The 16,455-nt window shown below is 37.0% G+C and overlaps 1 protein-coding gene across 1 annotated transcript; it reads left to right on the top strand.

The window, feature by feature from the left end:
• Positions 1-7,092: 7,092 nt before the first annotated feature.
• On the top strand, positions 7,093-10,335 carry LOC104825808 (receptor-like protein kinase HSL1). Its single transcript, XM_010558198.2, has 2 exons — positions 7,093-9,699; positions 9,811-10,335. The coding sequence occupies exons 1-2, from the start codon at positions 7,221-7,223 to the stop codon at positions 10,200-10,202; spliced, it is 2,871 nt and encodes a 956-aa protein (XP_010556500.1). The 5' UTR covers positions 7,093-7,220; the 3' UTR covers positions 10,203-10,335.
• Positions 10,336-16,455: the final 6,120 nt, after the last annotated feature.

Raw genomic sequence — 16,455 nt, 5'->3', positions numbered from 1 at the left:
CCTAATGTTCAATTCATCTATGTCTCATATGTAATCTCAAGCTATTACCGTCTATTAGTAGAGCAACTGTCAAGGTTTCGATCTTCATGGTTACGGGTCATGGCCCAACTGAGCGTGTCTGACTATCTTGGTGAGGCAGTATGGAGAAATCGTGATTATCATACCTCGAATATGGTTATGCTTGAATTAGATAATCAATTCAGACTTGGACCTAATGGTAAGGATGTGATAAGGAATATGCAGTGATAGCGTATCACTATCTCATATTCATCTAGGAGTCACATATGATGTGATTGGCAAAGAGTTGTCTATCTAAATAGCATGTTTTTTAGCGTCATGCCCTAGCTGACTTGAAAGCATGTGAATATGGATCCTAACAACTTAGAAACTCATTGATGGTGCTTTTTTATAGTAGGAGCCTGCATATTACATATATTATCTGTGTTAGTATATGTACTAAGCGATATATTTATTTTCTGTCTGTTTATCTTTTTCTGTAGAACATATCTGCTGCAAGTAATTTGTTTAATCTCTCCATGCGATCTATCCTTACAAAGGATAAGTCTCCGACCATGACTCCTATATTGATCATTGATGCTTATTAGAAGCATATGGATGATGATCTGGACTTGTTTAGCTTGATACTTAGAGATATTGCGTAAGCAATTAGATGACATAGACGATTCTCTAATAGTTGATCAGTTGTCTGCGTCATTCCAAGAGAAAAAGCATGTGGATGATGATCTGGACGTGTCCAGCTTGATACTTGGAAACATGACTTCGGAATTGCGTAAGCAATTAGAGGACATAGAGGATTCTCTGATAGTTGATCAGTTGAATACATCATTCTAAGAGAAAGTATGGAGTCCAGGAAAGAGTGTTATGGTAGTTGTTGGAAAGAGTTCTAGCAAAAGGAAGCGTTTCAAGGGAAAGGGCAAGAGGAAGGTGATAAGTGTTGTCACTAAGCTTAACCTGAGTCCAAGAAGGGAGAGTGCTATTTCTGTCATGCTATCGGGCATTGGTACAAAAATTGCAAACTCTACCTGAAGATCAGGAGAAGAAGAAGCTTAGAGAGGTTTCGACTTCTAGTATTTTTCGTTGTAGAGGCGAACTTGTTTACTTCTACATCATGAGTACTAGATACAAGATATACCTCATACATTTGTGGAAATGTAAAATGACTAAAAGGAAGTAGACAGATGGTGAAAAAAGAAGTAGATCTCTGCGTCGGGAATGGAGTAAGGGGTTCTACATTAGCCATCGAAATTTATGATCTGACTCTACCTTATGGCCTTGTATTGGAGCTGTATGTTTGTCATTTTGTATTTGCCATTAACAGAAACATTATATCGATTTCTGCTTTGACTCAGATGGTTTTCGGTTTGTTAATGAGAACAAATGTTTGTCCATTCATAAAAGCAACTTAATCTATAGTAAAGGTTACTTGTTTTAATGGTTTTTATGTTTTGGACGACGAACCATCTAGATACAAGTCAATCTATAATTTTAGCACCAAACGGATTAAGCCGAACAACTTAAACCCGACCTATCTCTAACATTGTTGACTTGGTCACATCAACGAGAAACACATCGCGAAGATTCATTCTAATGGACTTCTTGATTCTTTTGATTATAAATCAATCAAACCGCGCGATTCTTATTTGATGGGCAAGATAACAAAATCTTCCTTTTCTAAAAAAGGAGAACGAGATATAAAGTTGTTAGAACTCATACATAGTGATGCATGTGGTCCTATAAGCTCACCTGCTAGAGAAATTTATCTGTATTTCGTTACGTTCACTGATGATTTCGGTAAGTACAGTTATGTCTACTTGATGAGATATAAATCTGAAACACTTGGATTGTTCAAGGTTTTCAAAGGCGAGGTACAGAACAAACTTGGCAAAACGATCAAGTTGCTTTGATCTGATCGATGTGATGAGTATATGAGCCAAGAGTTCACTGACTATCTGGCAGATTGTGGGATTGTCTCACAGCTGACTCCACTAGGAATGCCACAGTAGAATGGCGTGTTTGAGAGGAGGAACCAAACTCTATTAGATATGATATGGTCTATGATGAATTAGGATGATCTTCCTAAATCCTTCTAGGGCTACGCCTTGGAAACAACAGTGCTAGTACTAAACAATTGTCCAACAAAATCTGTTAAAAAGACACCATATGAGATATGGACTGGGAAACATCTCAGGTTGTCATTTATGAAGATTTGGAGACACGACGTTTATGTGAAAGTCTGACTTCTGATAAGATATCTGTCAAATCTGATAAATGCGTATTTGTGGGTTACCCTAAGGAAAATAAAGGGTACTGCTTCTACAACCTATCCGAGAATAAAATGTTTGTTGATCGGAATGGTTTTTTGTTGGACAGAGAGTTCGTCTCTAAGAGAGTCAGTGAGAGTAGAATAGATCTCGAAGAAATTTGAGATCCACAGATAGTCGAAGAACCAGGTGAGCAGGTCGAATTGGTTCAACCTTTATCATAAGTTGTTGAGGCATCACCTCCCAGTGAACCTCGAAGATCAGGTGGAATTCACCAAGAGCCCACAAGATACGATTTTCTTGTGACTAGAAATGACGAACTCATGCTATTAGAGGATGGCGAGCTTACATCATATTCAGAGGCTGTGGGAGTCCCGATACCGAGAAATGGAACCAAGTTATGGAGTCTGAGATGCAGTCCATGACGACAATAAAGTGTGGACTTTGCTCGACTCATTCGATGGTATTAAGACCATGGGATGCAAGTGGGGTTTCAAAGAAAACCGACATGGATGGCATATTGCATACCTACAAGGCACGACTTGTTGCGAAAGGGTTTCGGCAAATTCATGGTATAGACTTTAATAAAACATTTTCACCAGTCGTGATGCTTAAATCCATACGGATTATACTAGCCATAGCTGCGTATTATGACTACGAGATATGACAGATGGATGTCAAGACCGCATTTCTTAACGAGATTCTGCTCGAGGATGTGTACATGACCCATCCCGAGGGTTTTGTTGATCCTAGGAGTCTAAGGAAGGTATGTAAGCTTCAGAGATCTATTTATGAATTGTTTTTCGAGGAGCTGGAATACTTGATTTGATGAGGCAATCAAAACGTTTGGATTCCTGCAAAATGAATATGAGCCATGCATTTACAAGAAGGTCAATGGGAGCGTACTGATCTTCCTTGTGCTTTATGTAGATGATATATTGTTCATCGGAAATCATGTGTCTACTTTGCAAGGAGTAAAATCTTTATTAGGATTGGTCTTTTCGATGAAAGACTTAGAAGAAATCGCCTATATTATAGGCATCAAGATCTATAGAGATCTATCAAGATGACTTCTTGGTCTAAGTCAGAGTATATACATTGCCAAGATCTTGAATAGGTTCAGTCGAGAGATGCATTGTTCGATGAAAGTCGATTTTCTTCGGTGGATAAACCACTTATTTCAATACCTAGTTTGAATGGTCAATCAATCGATCAAGATAACGAACAATGTGAACCTCTTAGAGGTAAACGTATAAGGAAAGAGAAATCCTTTCATTCGGACTTTAAGATGTACTTAGTGGAAGGTACAAACGAGTCAGTAGTGACTCAGCTTGCTTACGTCTATAATATCGAGGAAGATCCTAGAATGTTCGATGAAGCGATGAAATCACGAGATGTCACTTTCTGAAAAGAAGTGATAAATGATGAGATAGATTCCATCATGAATAACAAGACATGGATCTTAGTAGATCCTCCTCCTCCGGATTGTAAACCTATTAATTGCAAATGGATCTTCACAAAGAATATGAGAGTCGATGGAACTATTGATAAGTTCAAGGCTCGTCTAGTACATAGCTCAAGGTTTTGGACAAAAACAAGGTATCGATTTCTTTGATACGTATGCACCGGTAGCTAGAATAGCTACAATTAGATTGTTGATCGCTCTTGCAACGATAAACAATGTGGTAATTCACCAAATGGATGTTAAGACGACATTCCTAAACGGTGATCTTGAAGAGGTGATGTATACGAAGCAAACCGAAAGGTTTCGTATTATCTGGTCAAGCACACAAAGTGTGTAAGTTAGTCAAATCATTGAGGTAGTATTGGCTAACGGGGTCCGTCTGAATCAATCGGACAAATGCGAATATAGCAAGTTTGACGGGAATGGTCATGGGTTATCAATTGCTTATACGTGGATGATATACTCATATTCGGTATGGAATTAGAGCAGGTCAAGAAAACAAAAGAATTATTGTCATCAAAATTCTCGATGAAAGTTCTAGGAGAAGCGGATGTTATCCTTGGAATTAGGATAATGAGAGATCACGGTACGATTTCACTTCCTCAATCTCATTACATTGAGAAAGTTCTGAAACGTTTTGATCTCTACGATAGCACTATTGTTTCTACATCGATGGACTATGATGTTAAATTGGTAGTGAATAAAGCGAAACCGGTATCTCAACTTGAATATGCTAGTGTCATTGGATGCTTAATATATGCTATGACTAGCACTAGACCCTTATGTGATTAGTAAGTTCAGTAAGTACACTAGTAACCCAAGCGTACATCACTGGCATGCTGTACGGAGAGTATTTCGATACTTGAAACAAAAATAAATACGGTCTTCACTACACGGGTCAACCTTCGGTGTTAGAAGGTTAACGGATGCGAGTTGGAACTCAAGTGAGGAGGATCGTCTCAGTGAGTGGTTGACTTTATCTATTAGGTGGAACTGCGATTTCTTGGGTTTCCAAGAAACAAACTTGCATTTTCGATTCGACGATGGAGTTTATTACCTTAGCATCTGCGGGAAAAGAAGTAGAATGGCTAAGGAATCTGGTATTCGAGATACCATTATGGTCTAAACCGGTATCGTCTATCATAATACATTGTGATAGCGCAACGACTTTGGCTAAGGCATATAGTCATGTGTATAAGGGAATGTCTAGACATATTGATTTACGACATAGCTATGTGAATGGTCTTATAAAAGACGGGGCCATAGTGGTGGATTTTGTGCGTACAAAACAAAACTTGGCTGATGCTCTTACCAAGAGTTTGTCAAGAGACATGTTGCACAAAATGACAATAGGGATGAGTTTTGAGCCTATTGATTCAATTACAATTAGAGGAATCTCAACTCAATGTCTAATACAACATTAGATCTTGAGTTCAATGGGTTAAATCTTGTAATGTGTGGTTGTAGATGCTTAGAAGTGAATCATCTCGATGTAAGCATCTTGGCATGCAATATAAAGAGGTTGTTTATACTTAATGAATTCTTTGACAAAGTGTTTAGTTGCAGAGTACGATTTGAAAGAATTCACCTATGCAAGCATGAAGTGTGGCTGCTTCAAGATGTTGGAGGCTCAGCATCTATGTGCTTGTGAAGGGGATATGGACACATGGCCGATATAGTGTCAAGGAGTACAAGAAATTGTATTGATTCTGTGTGTGTGTATACTCGGTAGCTCAACTAGGATTACGTAGGTTCAATCGTTTTCGACACCTACGGAATTCGAGTTTATTGTTGTATATTACACTAAGTGAAAGTTCAATCGTAAAGACACTTTCATTTATACGCAGAATTATGGAGATGAATGATTATTTGCTTGATATGCTATTGTTTAATTTACTCTAAAAATGGTGGAGGATTGTTGTGATATTTAGATTAAATGAATGGAAATTTAAAATCCCTCAAAAGGATTCATGCTTCACGTGTATTACGAGTATGATGGAGGAGTTAAATGCTTGTAAAAGACGTGTTACGAATTGGTTAAGTGTTAAGGATTCGTCGGAAGAGTTTACGTTCGGTTTTGAATGTGAAGAGTGATCTCAGAAAATTGGGAAGGCAGCTCGAATACATGGGAGGGCAGCCTGTTTTTTCTAAGGAATAAAGCTCATAAATAAATGGGCGGTAGCTCGAAAAAACGAGAGGGCATCCCGTTTTTTTTTTTGAGCAGTTCGGGAATAAATGGGCGGATAGCTCGAAAAAACGGACGGACAATTCTTTTTTTCTGAGCAGTTTGAATGAACGGAAAATCGCGACCGTTTAGGAAAAACTTCTGAATTCTTCATAACTTTCAACATTTCGAGTGTATATAAATACTCCTGGATATCCCAACACGAAAAAAAAGAACAGATCTAATCTGTTTTTGAGATATTTGAGAGCACTTTTGTGATTGTTCTTGCAAAACACTCACAAAAACTTTTTGTTCATCTTCTTTTTGCGGTTTCTTGTGTTTGTGATCTTAGAATAACAAACTAAGATCACTTTTCTCTTCATTGTATCTTAAAAACATATTTCGGGGAAGTCCTTTGCTCGTATAGGACGGAATAACGTTTTTAGAAAAGTGTTTCACACCTTGAAGAGTTATTCAATTTCCGATTTATTTTTCTGTTCATTTTATATCCCGGATAATAACACCAAATCATAGCAATACTATGATGTCGTTGGAGGTTGTTTTCTTTTTAACTACATGCGTTTGTTGTAGGGTTAGCTGGTTTTTTTTTTTTAAACTTTTCCTCATAAATGTTATCTTTCGGATGGTTTAGCATAAATTTCGTTTATGTAAAAAAAACTTTATAAATTTCATTACTATATATCATAAAAAAATCGATACAATTAGAAGTTTTGTTGGATTTTATCGTTCACAACATTTAAAGAAAATATAGTAACGAGGCAATCTTCGGTATTTATATTAGGAAGGTGTTTAAGCTTCAAAAACACTACTGAAATCTGCAAGACAAAAGTAAGATCAAGTTCTCATGGTTTTTGTCCGTCCAACCATAGGCCAAACCAAAAAAAAAAACATGTCCAAACAAACAGCAAGGTTCTTGGACAGGTTAACATGCACTTCTTCTTCTTTAGTATCCGATTCACTTACATCTAATTTATTTTTCATTATTCATGCATATATATACACACACAAATGGGGTATAAAGGTGGCTATACATACACCTCCAAGTTATATTCTCTATTATATGTTAGTGGGTATAAACATAAAGCTTCTTTATGCAAAGCAAAGATATGTATGCTCCTTTTTCTTTCTTCTTCCATGTATCTATCTGAATACTACAAGCATATATGAACCCTCCTTGTGTTTTATAAGCCTTTATTTCATTTTTTTTCTCCTCTCTCACCACAACGATATAAACTCCTTTCTTGCATCCTAAGTTAACCTCTACCCGTTCCTTGTGATCTTTCCTCAAATGGGTTTCAATTTTGGTCTCTTTCCTGTTCTCTTCTTCTTCTTTCTTCTGAAGAATTCATGGAGTCTAGGTCCTAACCAGACAGAGTTCTTCAGGCTCATGACAAGTTCTCTTTCCGGTGACGCTTTGTCTTCTTGGGATCCCAGTGACTTAAACTCTCACTGCAACTTCACTGGTGTTGCTTGTGATGATCAAGGCTCTGTCACAGATCTCGATCTCTCCGGTTGGTCTCTCTCGGGGAATTTCCCCGAAGGTATATGCTCGTATCTCCCGGATTTACGCGTTCTTCGGCTCTCGCACAACCGTTTCCATGGAAGCTTCCTCTTCAGCATAGCAAACTGTTCTCTTCTTCAGGAGCTCAACATGAGTTCCGTCTTCCTCAGGACAAATCTCCCCGACTTCTCCGACATGAAATCTCTCAGAGTTCTTGACATGTCCTATAATCTCTTCACCGGAAACTTCCCCGTCTCGGTTTTCAGCCTCACCGATCTCGAGTACCTCAACTTCAACGAAAACGCAGAGCTCAACTTATGGCAACTCCCCGAGAACATCTCGAGACTGACAAAGCTTCGGGAGATGCTGTTGATGACATGTATGCTATACGGTAACATACCCAGATCGATCGGGAACATGACCTCCATTGTCGATCTTGAGCTCAGTGGGAATTTCCTCTCTGGTGAGATTCCTAAAGAGCTGGGGAATCTGGTTAACCTCAGACAGCTTGAGCTGTACTACAATTACCATTTGACGGGAAGCATACCGGAGGAAATCGGTAATCTCAAGGAGCTTACTGACATCGATATCTCGGTTAACAAGCTAACCGGGAGCATACCGGAATCGGTTTGCAGTCTCCCGAAGCTCCGAGTTCTTCAGCTTTACAACAACAGCTTGACAGGAGAGATTCCAAATGCTCTAGGGAACTCAACAACGTTGAGGATTCTCTCTCTTTATGACAACTTCTTGACCGGCGAGCTTCCCAAGAATCTCGGGTCGTTGTCTCCTATGATTGCTCTCGATGTTTCGGAGAATCGGCTTTCGGGTCCTCTGCCAAGCCAAGTTTGCAGGTCTGGTAAGCTTCTTTACTTCCTCGTCTTGCAAAACATGTTCTCTGGTGAAATCCCCGAGACTTATGGAAGCTGCAAGACTCTAATACGGTTCCGAGTTACGAATAATCGGTTAGAAGGGTCTGTCCCTTACGGAGTCATGTCTCTTCCCCATGTTTCGATAATCGACTTGGCTTACAACAACTTGTCTGGTCCAATACCCAACGTGGTCGGAAACGCTTGGAACTTGTCGGAACTGTTCATGCAGGGAAACAGAATCTCCGGTGTTATACCTCCCGAGATCTCCCGTGCAACGAATCTGGTAAAGCTTGATCTCAGTAACAATGATTTGTCAGGTCCGATACCTTCGAAGATCGGTAGACTGAGGAAGCTGAATTTACTTATGTTGCAAGGCAATCGGCTCAGCTCCTCCATTCCAGATTCGCTTTCATCTCTGAAATCTCTGAATGTTCTCGATCTCTCGAGCAATCTCCTCACAGGGAAAATCCCGGAAAGTCTCTCTGAACTGTTACCAACTTCGATCAATTTCTCCAACAACCGTCTCTCTGGGCCAATTCCTCTTTCTCTGATCAGAGGAGGCCTGGTTGAGAGCTTTTCAGACAACCCTGGTCTGTGTGTTCCACCGAATTCTGGTTCATCAGAGATCAAGTTCCCGTTATGTCCCGAGGCTCACAGCAAGAAGAAGCTGAGTTCCACATGGGCGATCCTCGTATCGGTCTTCGTCCTTGTCCTAGGAGCTATGCTGTACCTGAGACAGAGGTTCAGCAAAGACAGATCAGTGGTGGAACATGACGAAACCCTAGCTTCTTCTTTCTTCTCCTACGACGTGAAGAGCTTCCACAGAGTAAGTTTCGATCAAAGAGAGATTCATGAAGCTATGGTTGACAAGAACATCGTCGGGCATGGAGGATCAGGCACTGTGTACAGAGTAGAGCTTAAGAGTGGGGAAGTAGTTGCAGTAAAGAAACTGTGGAGCAGAAGAACCAAAGACACTGCAGCTGAAGACAGTGTACATTTGGACAAGGAACTGAAAACCGAGGTCGAAACCCTAGGTAGCATTCGCCATAAGAACATCGTCAAGCTCTACAGCTACTTCTCGAGTTCGGATTGCAGTCTATTGGTCTACGAGTACATGCCTAATGGAAACTTGTGGGATTCACTTCACAAGGGCATTGTCCTTCTCGATTGGCCTACTCGTCATCAGATCGCAGTCGGAATAGCTCAAGGATTAGCTTACCTTCACCACGATCTCTCCCCGCCCATTATTCATCGAGACATCAAATCCACAAATATCTTGTTAGATGTCAATTACCAGCCTAAAGTTGCAGACTTTGGCATAGCTAAGGTCCTACAAGCGAGGGGTAAAGACTCTACCACGACGGTTATCGCGGGTACTTACGGTTATCTGGCTCCAGGTACAGACAAAAGAGTAGATTCATACATGTTACTTTTGTTATTGTTTTGTCTGAAAATGACCAAAGTTCATGACAGTTCATAAGATTCTGCATTTTTTTGGTTCCTGACAGAGTTTGCATATTCCTCGAAAGCAACAGTCAAGTGCGATGTTTACAGCTTCGGGGTCGTGTTAATGGAGCTGATAACGGGGAAGAAACCCGTGGATTCAGCTTTCGGTGAGAACAAGAACATCGTTAATTGGGTTTCGACTAAGATTGACACAAAGGAAGGGCTAATGGAGACATTAGACAAAAGATTATCGGATTTGTCCAAAGAATTCATGATCAATGCCCTTCGAGTGGCCATCCGTTGCACGAGCAGGAGTCCCACCATCCGTCCCACGATGAACGAAGTGGTTCAGTTGCTCATTGATGCGGCGCCTCATAGGTTTGAGCCGTCAAACAAGGCAAGAGATGCTTCGTCAGATCATGTAGCTAAGACAAAGAAACCATGTGAACCATAGAGAGTCAGATTCTTGAGCATCTATGTATTTATACATACCTACATACATACATACATATATATATATATATAGATTGTACTTAATGCTAATCTTATGTATACAGACATATTCAATGCGTATAAAATGTTAATCAGAGAGCTACTAAACTTCTACTGATGTTTCATCTGTGTTTCGAAAGATTTTTATCAGTTTTCTTGAAATTTCCAGAGAAGCATGAAAGATCATGGTCATGCATCATGCATCATCATCATCATCATCATCATCATGATAAGAAACAACGAATGCTTCATGATAACGCAGAGAATCTGAATATCTTTACGAGACCCACGTATGAATGATCATCCTTCACTAGCTTTTTTCATCGTCTTTGGGGGGGACTTTTTTTTTTATGAATTTTATCGTTGAGTGGAACTTCTTTTGGGGTGCATGGAAGTGGGTTCTTGATTCGCATTATAAAAATCAAAAGGAACCTAAATTTTTTTTATAAAGAAAACAGAAATAAAGATTATAGAGCATCATTCGTTGAACCAAAGATTATATATATATATATATGTATATAAATCGTCTCTATGCATCAACAAAGGGACAAATTCTAGGCTTTTATAAAGAATTGAGGAGCAAAAGCCTAATTTGCTTCACCATTTGGCAGTGAATTTCTCAACAGAAACATTCACTTGGGAATAATTTCATCTAGCAATGGATTATCACAATTGCAAGAATTATGTTTTGTAAAATTTAGAATATCATTTTTAACATAAATTTAGAATATCATCTCTAAATTTGTATTTCAAATACTAACATAGAAGAAAACTTTTGAAGTGGTTGAATCTATTTTTTTTTTTTAAATATTCTTCTGTCTTACTCACTTTTATATTTTTAAAACAAATAATATAAAAACAAAATACAAAATCTAGGCACCATAATATAATCAATCATATTCTGCTATCACATAAGATTTTCTACATCAGCTATCACTTTTCTTCCAAAAATATCTGTTCGTTTAGGGTTTTATTTTAGGATTGGTTCATTCTATTTTTAAAAGCTCATTAATTTAAGCCAAATTAAATTCTATTCAAGTCTTCTTGGATTAAAAGCTTAAATCGGAGAATTTCAGAAACAATTATATTATTTCAATCGGTTCTATCCATATTCGGTTTTATATTGGACCGGAAGATATTGAACTAAATAAAAACTCAATTCCAATTTAATTTGATGCGACCTCGTTCCATATTATTTTTTTAGTCTATTTTCCTATAATTTAGGCTCGTTTCTAATATAAATTTATATTAAACACGAGGGAAATATTCCAAAAAAAAAAGATAAAAATTAATATTAAAATTGGTGACAAATCATGAATATTTTTTTAAGTTGAGCAATTCGCCTCCGTAATGATTGGGACTCCAAATTTTATATTATCACATTATTATATCTAACTTTTGTGTAAATAAAATATATTGCGGAGAAAAAAAATTCGTGAGGAAAAACTGACTTCCCACTAATGTAACTTTATTATTGGAATTAACTCAAGTTGGAGTTCACTAGATAGTAGACAGAGCCTTTGGTTCATTATCAACTTTGAATATAAAAAGATTCCTCCAACTAACCTTCTTTATGGTTTTTTTTTTCCTAAGAATTTTTCAATGGACCGTGTTTAATATTTATTGTGAAAAATATAATGTTATTCAAAAAAAAAAATCTGAGAACACATCGACATAATCGTACATTACATTTATGCGTAAAATAGACAACGATTTTGTAAGATGCTCACAGTTATATGTCAGAATTTCTCACTAATTTTGGTTACGTGATTCCTTGTTCTATAGTTAAAAGGTGAAAAATTCTGTGGGCCGGGTATCCAAAATTTTGGTTTATTCAAATCCAAAACTAAATATATGGAATTGAATGTTTTGAAATGCGATTATATATTCATAGTATTTAGATATTGATTACCCAGAAATATTTTTGACATCTAAACATATGTAAATTCAAACTTTGTCGTCGGTTTTCGACCAAAACCTTCATATCGGTCAACATATTCGGGTAGCAAAATACCGAAATTAAAATTAAAATCTGCATTTCTATATTTGTTTGGTAGCTACAAACCCTATCGATACAATTTTATTATTGTCAAGAAACTAAATATCTTCCTCAATATTTTGAAAATAATATGTGTAGTTATCAAAGTCTAAAATAATAATAATACGGATACCCAATAATAATAATAATAATAATAATAATAATAATAATAATAATAATAATAATAATAATAATAATAATAATAATAATAATAATAATAATAATAATAATAATAATAATAATAATAATAATAATAATAATAATAATAATAATAATAATAATAATAATAATAATAATAATAATAATAATAATAATAATAATAATAATAATAATAATAATAATAATATTACGGATGATATCCGACCGATAAAATTGTAAAATCAAAACTCGAACTTCAGTTACAGATAATTTGTTTGTGAAATCCGAATCTCTACCTGAATTCTAGAAAATTTCAGATATTTTATTATTTATAAATCACATCGATATCTAAAAAATGATAAGATTGCTTACAAAAACGACAATGCAAACGAATTTCATTACATAACTCATATGTGTACCGAAAAAGAACTCGTATATGTATGAAGAAGAACACACGTGAGACTAGAAGCTCCCCACGAGAATCATCAATAGATCCCTTGCAATAATAACTAGGTTTTGTTATGAAATTTGTATTATATTTTCATTCATAGGTTTCTTAATTATTCTTCTCTGGTATATAATGCAAAACAAAATGAAAAAATATCTAAAATTTATAACACTTATATTTAGAACTTATAAAAAAAATATCAAAAGAGAGAAAATAGGAAATTTTTTAGAGAAAAATGCTTAGAAATGTTTTGAAATGTTTGATATGAAAAACTCCATACAACACCCATTATTTATATTAAATCACACCTATCATATCTTATTTTCTTCAATCACCTAAGACATACAAATTCAAACTTCTACAACTCCTTAAATAAGCATTACATCATCATGATGTAATAGTTTTACGTAAGCATTATATAATCGTCACATAAACGAATGAATCAAATTCTCAGTACTCCTCTTTGATTTATTTGTCTATCACCCCAAGTTTCTTCTTCAACTCTTCAAAGCTTGAGGCTCCTAATGTCTTTGTGAAGATGTCCGCCAACTATTCCTCTCCTTTGACATATGTGAGTTCGATGACTCCATTGTGCTCTGCTTCTGTAACCACATGGTCCTTGATGTTGGTATGCTTCGTCCTCCATGTTGAACGGGATTTCTTCCAATGGAAATAGTTGAGCTCTTGTCATAGAAGATGTAACAGCCCAAGATTAAAAAAAAACTAGATCGGACGAACCGGAAAGACCGGACTGGACGGTCCAGCTCTTCATCATCACACCCAATACTCAACCCTCTCTGCAAATTCGAAAAATTTCATCGTAAATCTAAGAAATTAAGGCTCAAATTGGTTCCTGCGGAGTACGAGGGGCATCGCCAAGCTTCCCATTTAACACCCAACGCACGAAGTTAACCCGAAGTGAGTGAATTCGAGTTTAATTCGGAAGTCTATTGACATGGAGTTTTGGGTTTTTGAGTGATTCGTGTAAAGTTTATGTTTGATTCGCGTTAAACATGAGATTTTATGAGTTTTAGTGTATTGCTCATAGCGAATCATGCTTGTTTGAGTGTTTTTGGTGAAATCTGAGGCCTAGACCGTCCGGCCTGAGGTCAGACCGTCCAGTCCAGGGTTGCGGGAGAAAACATGAAGTCCAGAGGTTGAAGACGAAGTCTAGAACCATCAGTTCTGGACAACCTAGACTGTCTGTTCTGGAGAAGTTGGATCGTCCGGTCTGAACCAATTAAACTGATCGGTCTGAACCAATTAGATCGATCGGTCTGAACGAATTAGACCGATCGGTCTGAGATCAGACCGACCCGAAAAAAAAACAATAATGGAACGTTGAAAATACATCGGGTGAGGGAGAGCAAAACTACACTAGTCTGGCTCGGTATTGAACCGATTCAGTTTAGTGAAAAATAGAAAAATGTAAAAATAAATTGAAAATACGAGTCAGACCGGACCCCACGTAGTTTGAACCCAAAATGGATAAACATGTAAGTTTAAAAACCCAGAATGAACTGAATTGGTTATCTGGGCGGACTGGGACCAGATAAGTCAATTCGGAGGTACAACTCGGTAATTTAACTGGATAGACCGAAAAGAAATATATAAATGATTATAAAAAGAATTAAAAGACTATCCAAGCGGAAATGCATATATATGTATAATTATGTACTGTGATACACTTATATTCTGGGGAACGGTTTTGTATTGTATCGGTTGTAGACTTTCACGGATTATAATAATGTTATACTACCACTCGACTATGCATAATTATAACTAGAAATGATGTATTATATATGTATGTATGAATGTTTTCTTCCGTTAACTCTGAAAAAGAAAAGTTTTAAATTCCCGCGGATTTTTGGAATTGTGTTTTATTTTAAATTGTCCATGTGACACAATTCATAATGTGGGATACGGGTTAGGGTGTCACAGAAGATCGGTGTGCTCCCTTCTTGCTTACATCCAAGACTATCAAGTAGATTCCGAAGTCATATGGTTTGGTTCACCGCAGTTGCCACTGAGATATAATTTGCATCCACTGTTGATTGTGCGATCGCTTCTTGCTTTTGTGTCTGCCATGAGAATATTACTCCTTCTATCTTGAACATAGAACTACTTGTGCTTTTCAGATCTTCTTGGCATCCGACTCAATCACTATCACAATATCCCTGCAACATTACAAAGTTTTTGGATTTGAAGTGTAAGCCAAGATCAATGGTTCTCTTGACATACCTTAATAACCTCTTTGCTTGCTTGAAATGTGTCATCTCCGATTTGCTCATGAATCTTAAAGATAACCCGCAGCGAACATTAGATCTAGTCTTGTGTGCATTAAGTACATAAGACTTTCCACCATGCTTTGGTATTCTTTTGCATCTGCTTCTTTCTCCTCCTCCGTATCAATGTTCTTACCGTTCAGCTTAAGTCGTGTGTTGACCGGCTTATAGTTAGATATCTTGATTTTCTCCAATAATTTCTTCGCATAGCTTCCTTGAGATGAAAAAACTCCATCTGAACTTTGTTTTATTTGCATACCAAAGAAATACTCCATCTTGCCAAGATTTGTCATCTCAAAGTGATGCATCATTTCTTTCTTAAATCTTCTTATGTTCTCTTCATTACTCCCGGTAATGATCATGTCATCCACATATAGTGAGATGATCAATATATCTTCTCCAAACCTTTTGATGTATACAATCGCCTTGTATGGACATCTCTCAAAACCTTGTTTAAGAAAATATCCATTAATCTTGCTATACCATGCTCTTGGGGTTTGCTTCAAACTATACGAAGTTTTCTTAGCTTCAATACATAATCTTCTTTATCTTGTACTTTAAATCTTTGAGGTTGCTCCACAAATACTTCTTCCTCAAGTTCACCATTCAGAAATGTGGATTTCACATCCATGTGATGTAATGTTGATAACACGTATTTTGTGTGATGTTTCGATATAGGATGTCTACTGTATTTCACTCGGTTTTACATATTTGTAGGCATTCTAGGAAACATTTGGATTTAATATTAGATGGTTGTGTTCTTCGATGTTTGAATAGGTTTTCATGCATAAAAAGAGTAAAAGGAGTGGAAAACATGGACTACGAAACATCACGAACAAAACAGGAACATTTGGAGTGTTTCCAAAAAAACATGAAGCTCAGAAACATCAGATTTTGAAGGTTCAATAACTTTTACTCTACTAGTCCAAATCTTGTGTTCTCAACATCATTGGAAAGTTCTACTCAATATCTACACATAGAAATTAAGATCACCCAAATGCGATATCGAAGCTAGAAATTACAAGCGAATTCGTGAAACCCGTCAAAACTGCTCAGAGACACGACAAGATCGGTTCGTGATGGATGAAACGATCGGTTCGACATCGCAGAAATTCAAAAATTTCTCAGAAAGTGGAATCGATCGGTTCGGTCATGCACGAAATGATCGGTTCGACTTCAGATTTAGGAATACTTCCAATTTTGCCCAAAACGATGGGAAATAAGAGGAGAAAGCCTCCTAGGTCGAATGGATTCAAGTTTCTATCAGAGAATACACCCTAGAGCACACAAAAGGGGGCGAATATTA

This window comes from Tarenaya hassleriana, unplaced genomic scaffold, assembly GCF_000463585.1.
Source record: "Tarenaya hassleriana unplaced genomic scaffold, ASM46358v1 Cleome49, whole genome shotgun sequence".
NCBI lineage: Eukaryota > Viridiplantae > Streptophyta > Magnoliopsida > Brassicales > Cleomaceae > Tarenaya > Tarenaya hassleriana.
Note: the sequence above shows the minus strand (reverse complement) of the source record. Positions and strands in the feature narration are given on the sequence as shown.

Coding starts and splice junctions, on each gene's coding strand:
- LOC104825808 (XM_010558198.2), top strand. CDS start 7,221: ATGGGTTTCAATTTTGGTCTCTTTCCTGTTCTCTTCTTCTTCTTTCTT. Junction 9,700..9,810: donor TTACGGTTATCTGGCTCCAG/GTACAGACAAAA, acceptor GGTTCCTGACAG/AGTTTGCATATTCCTCGAAA.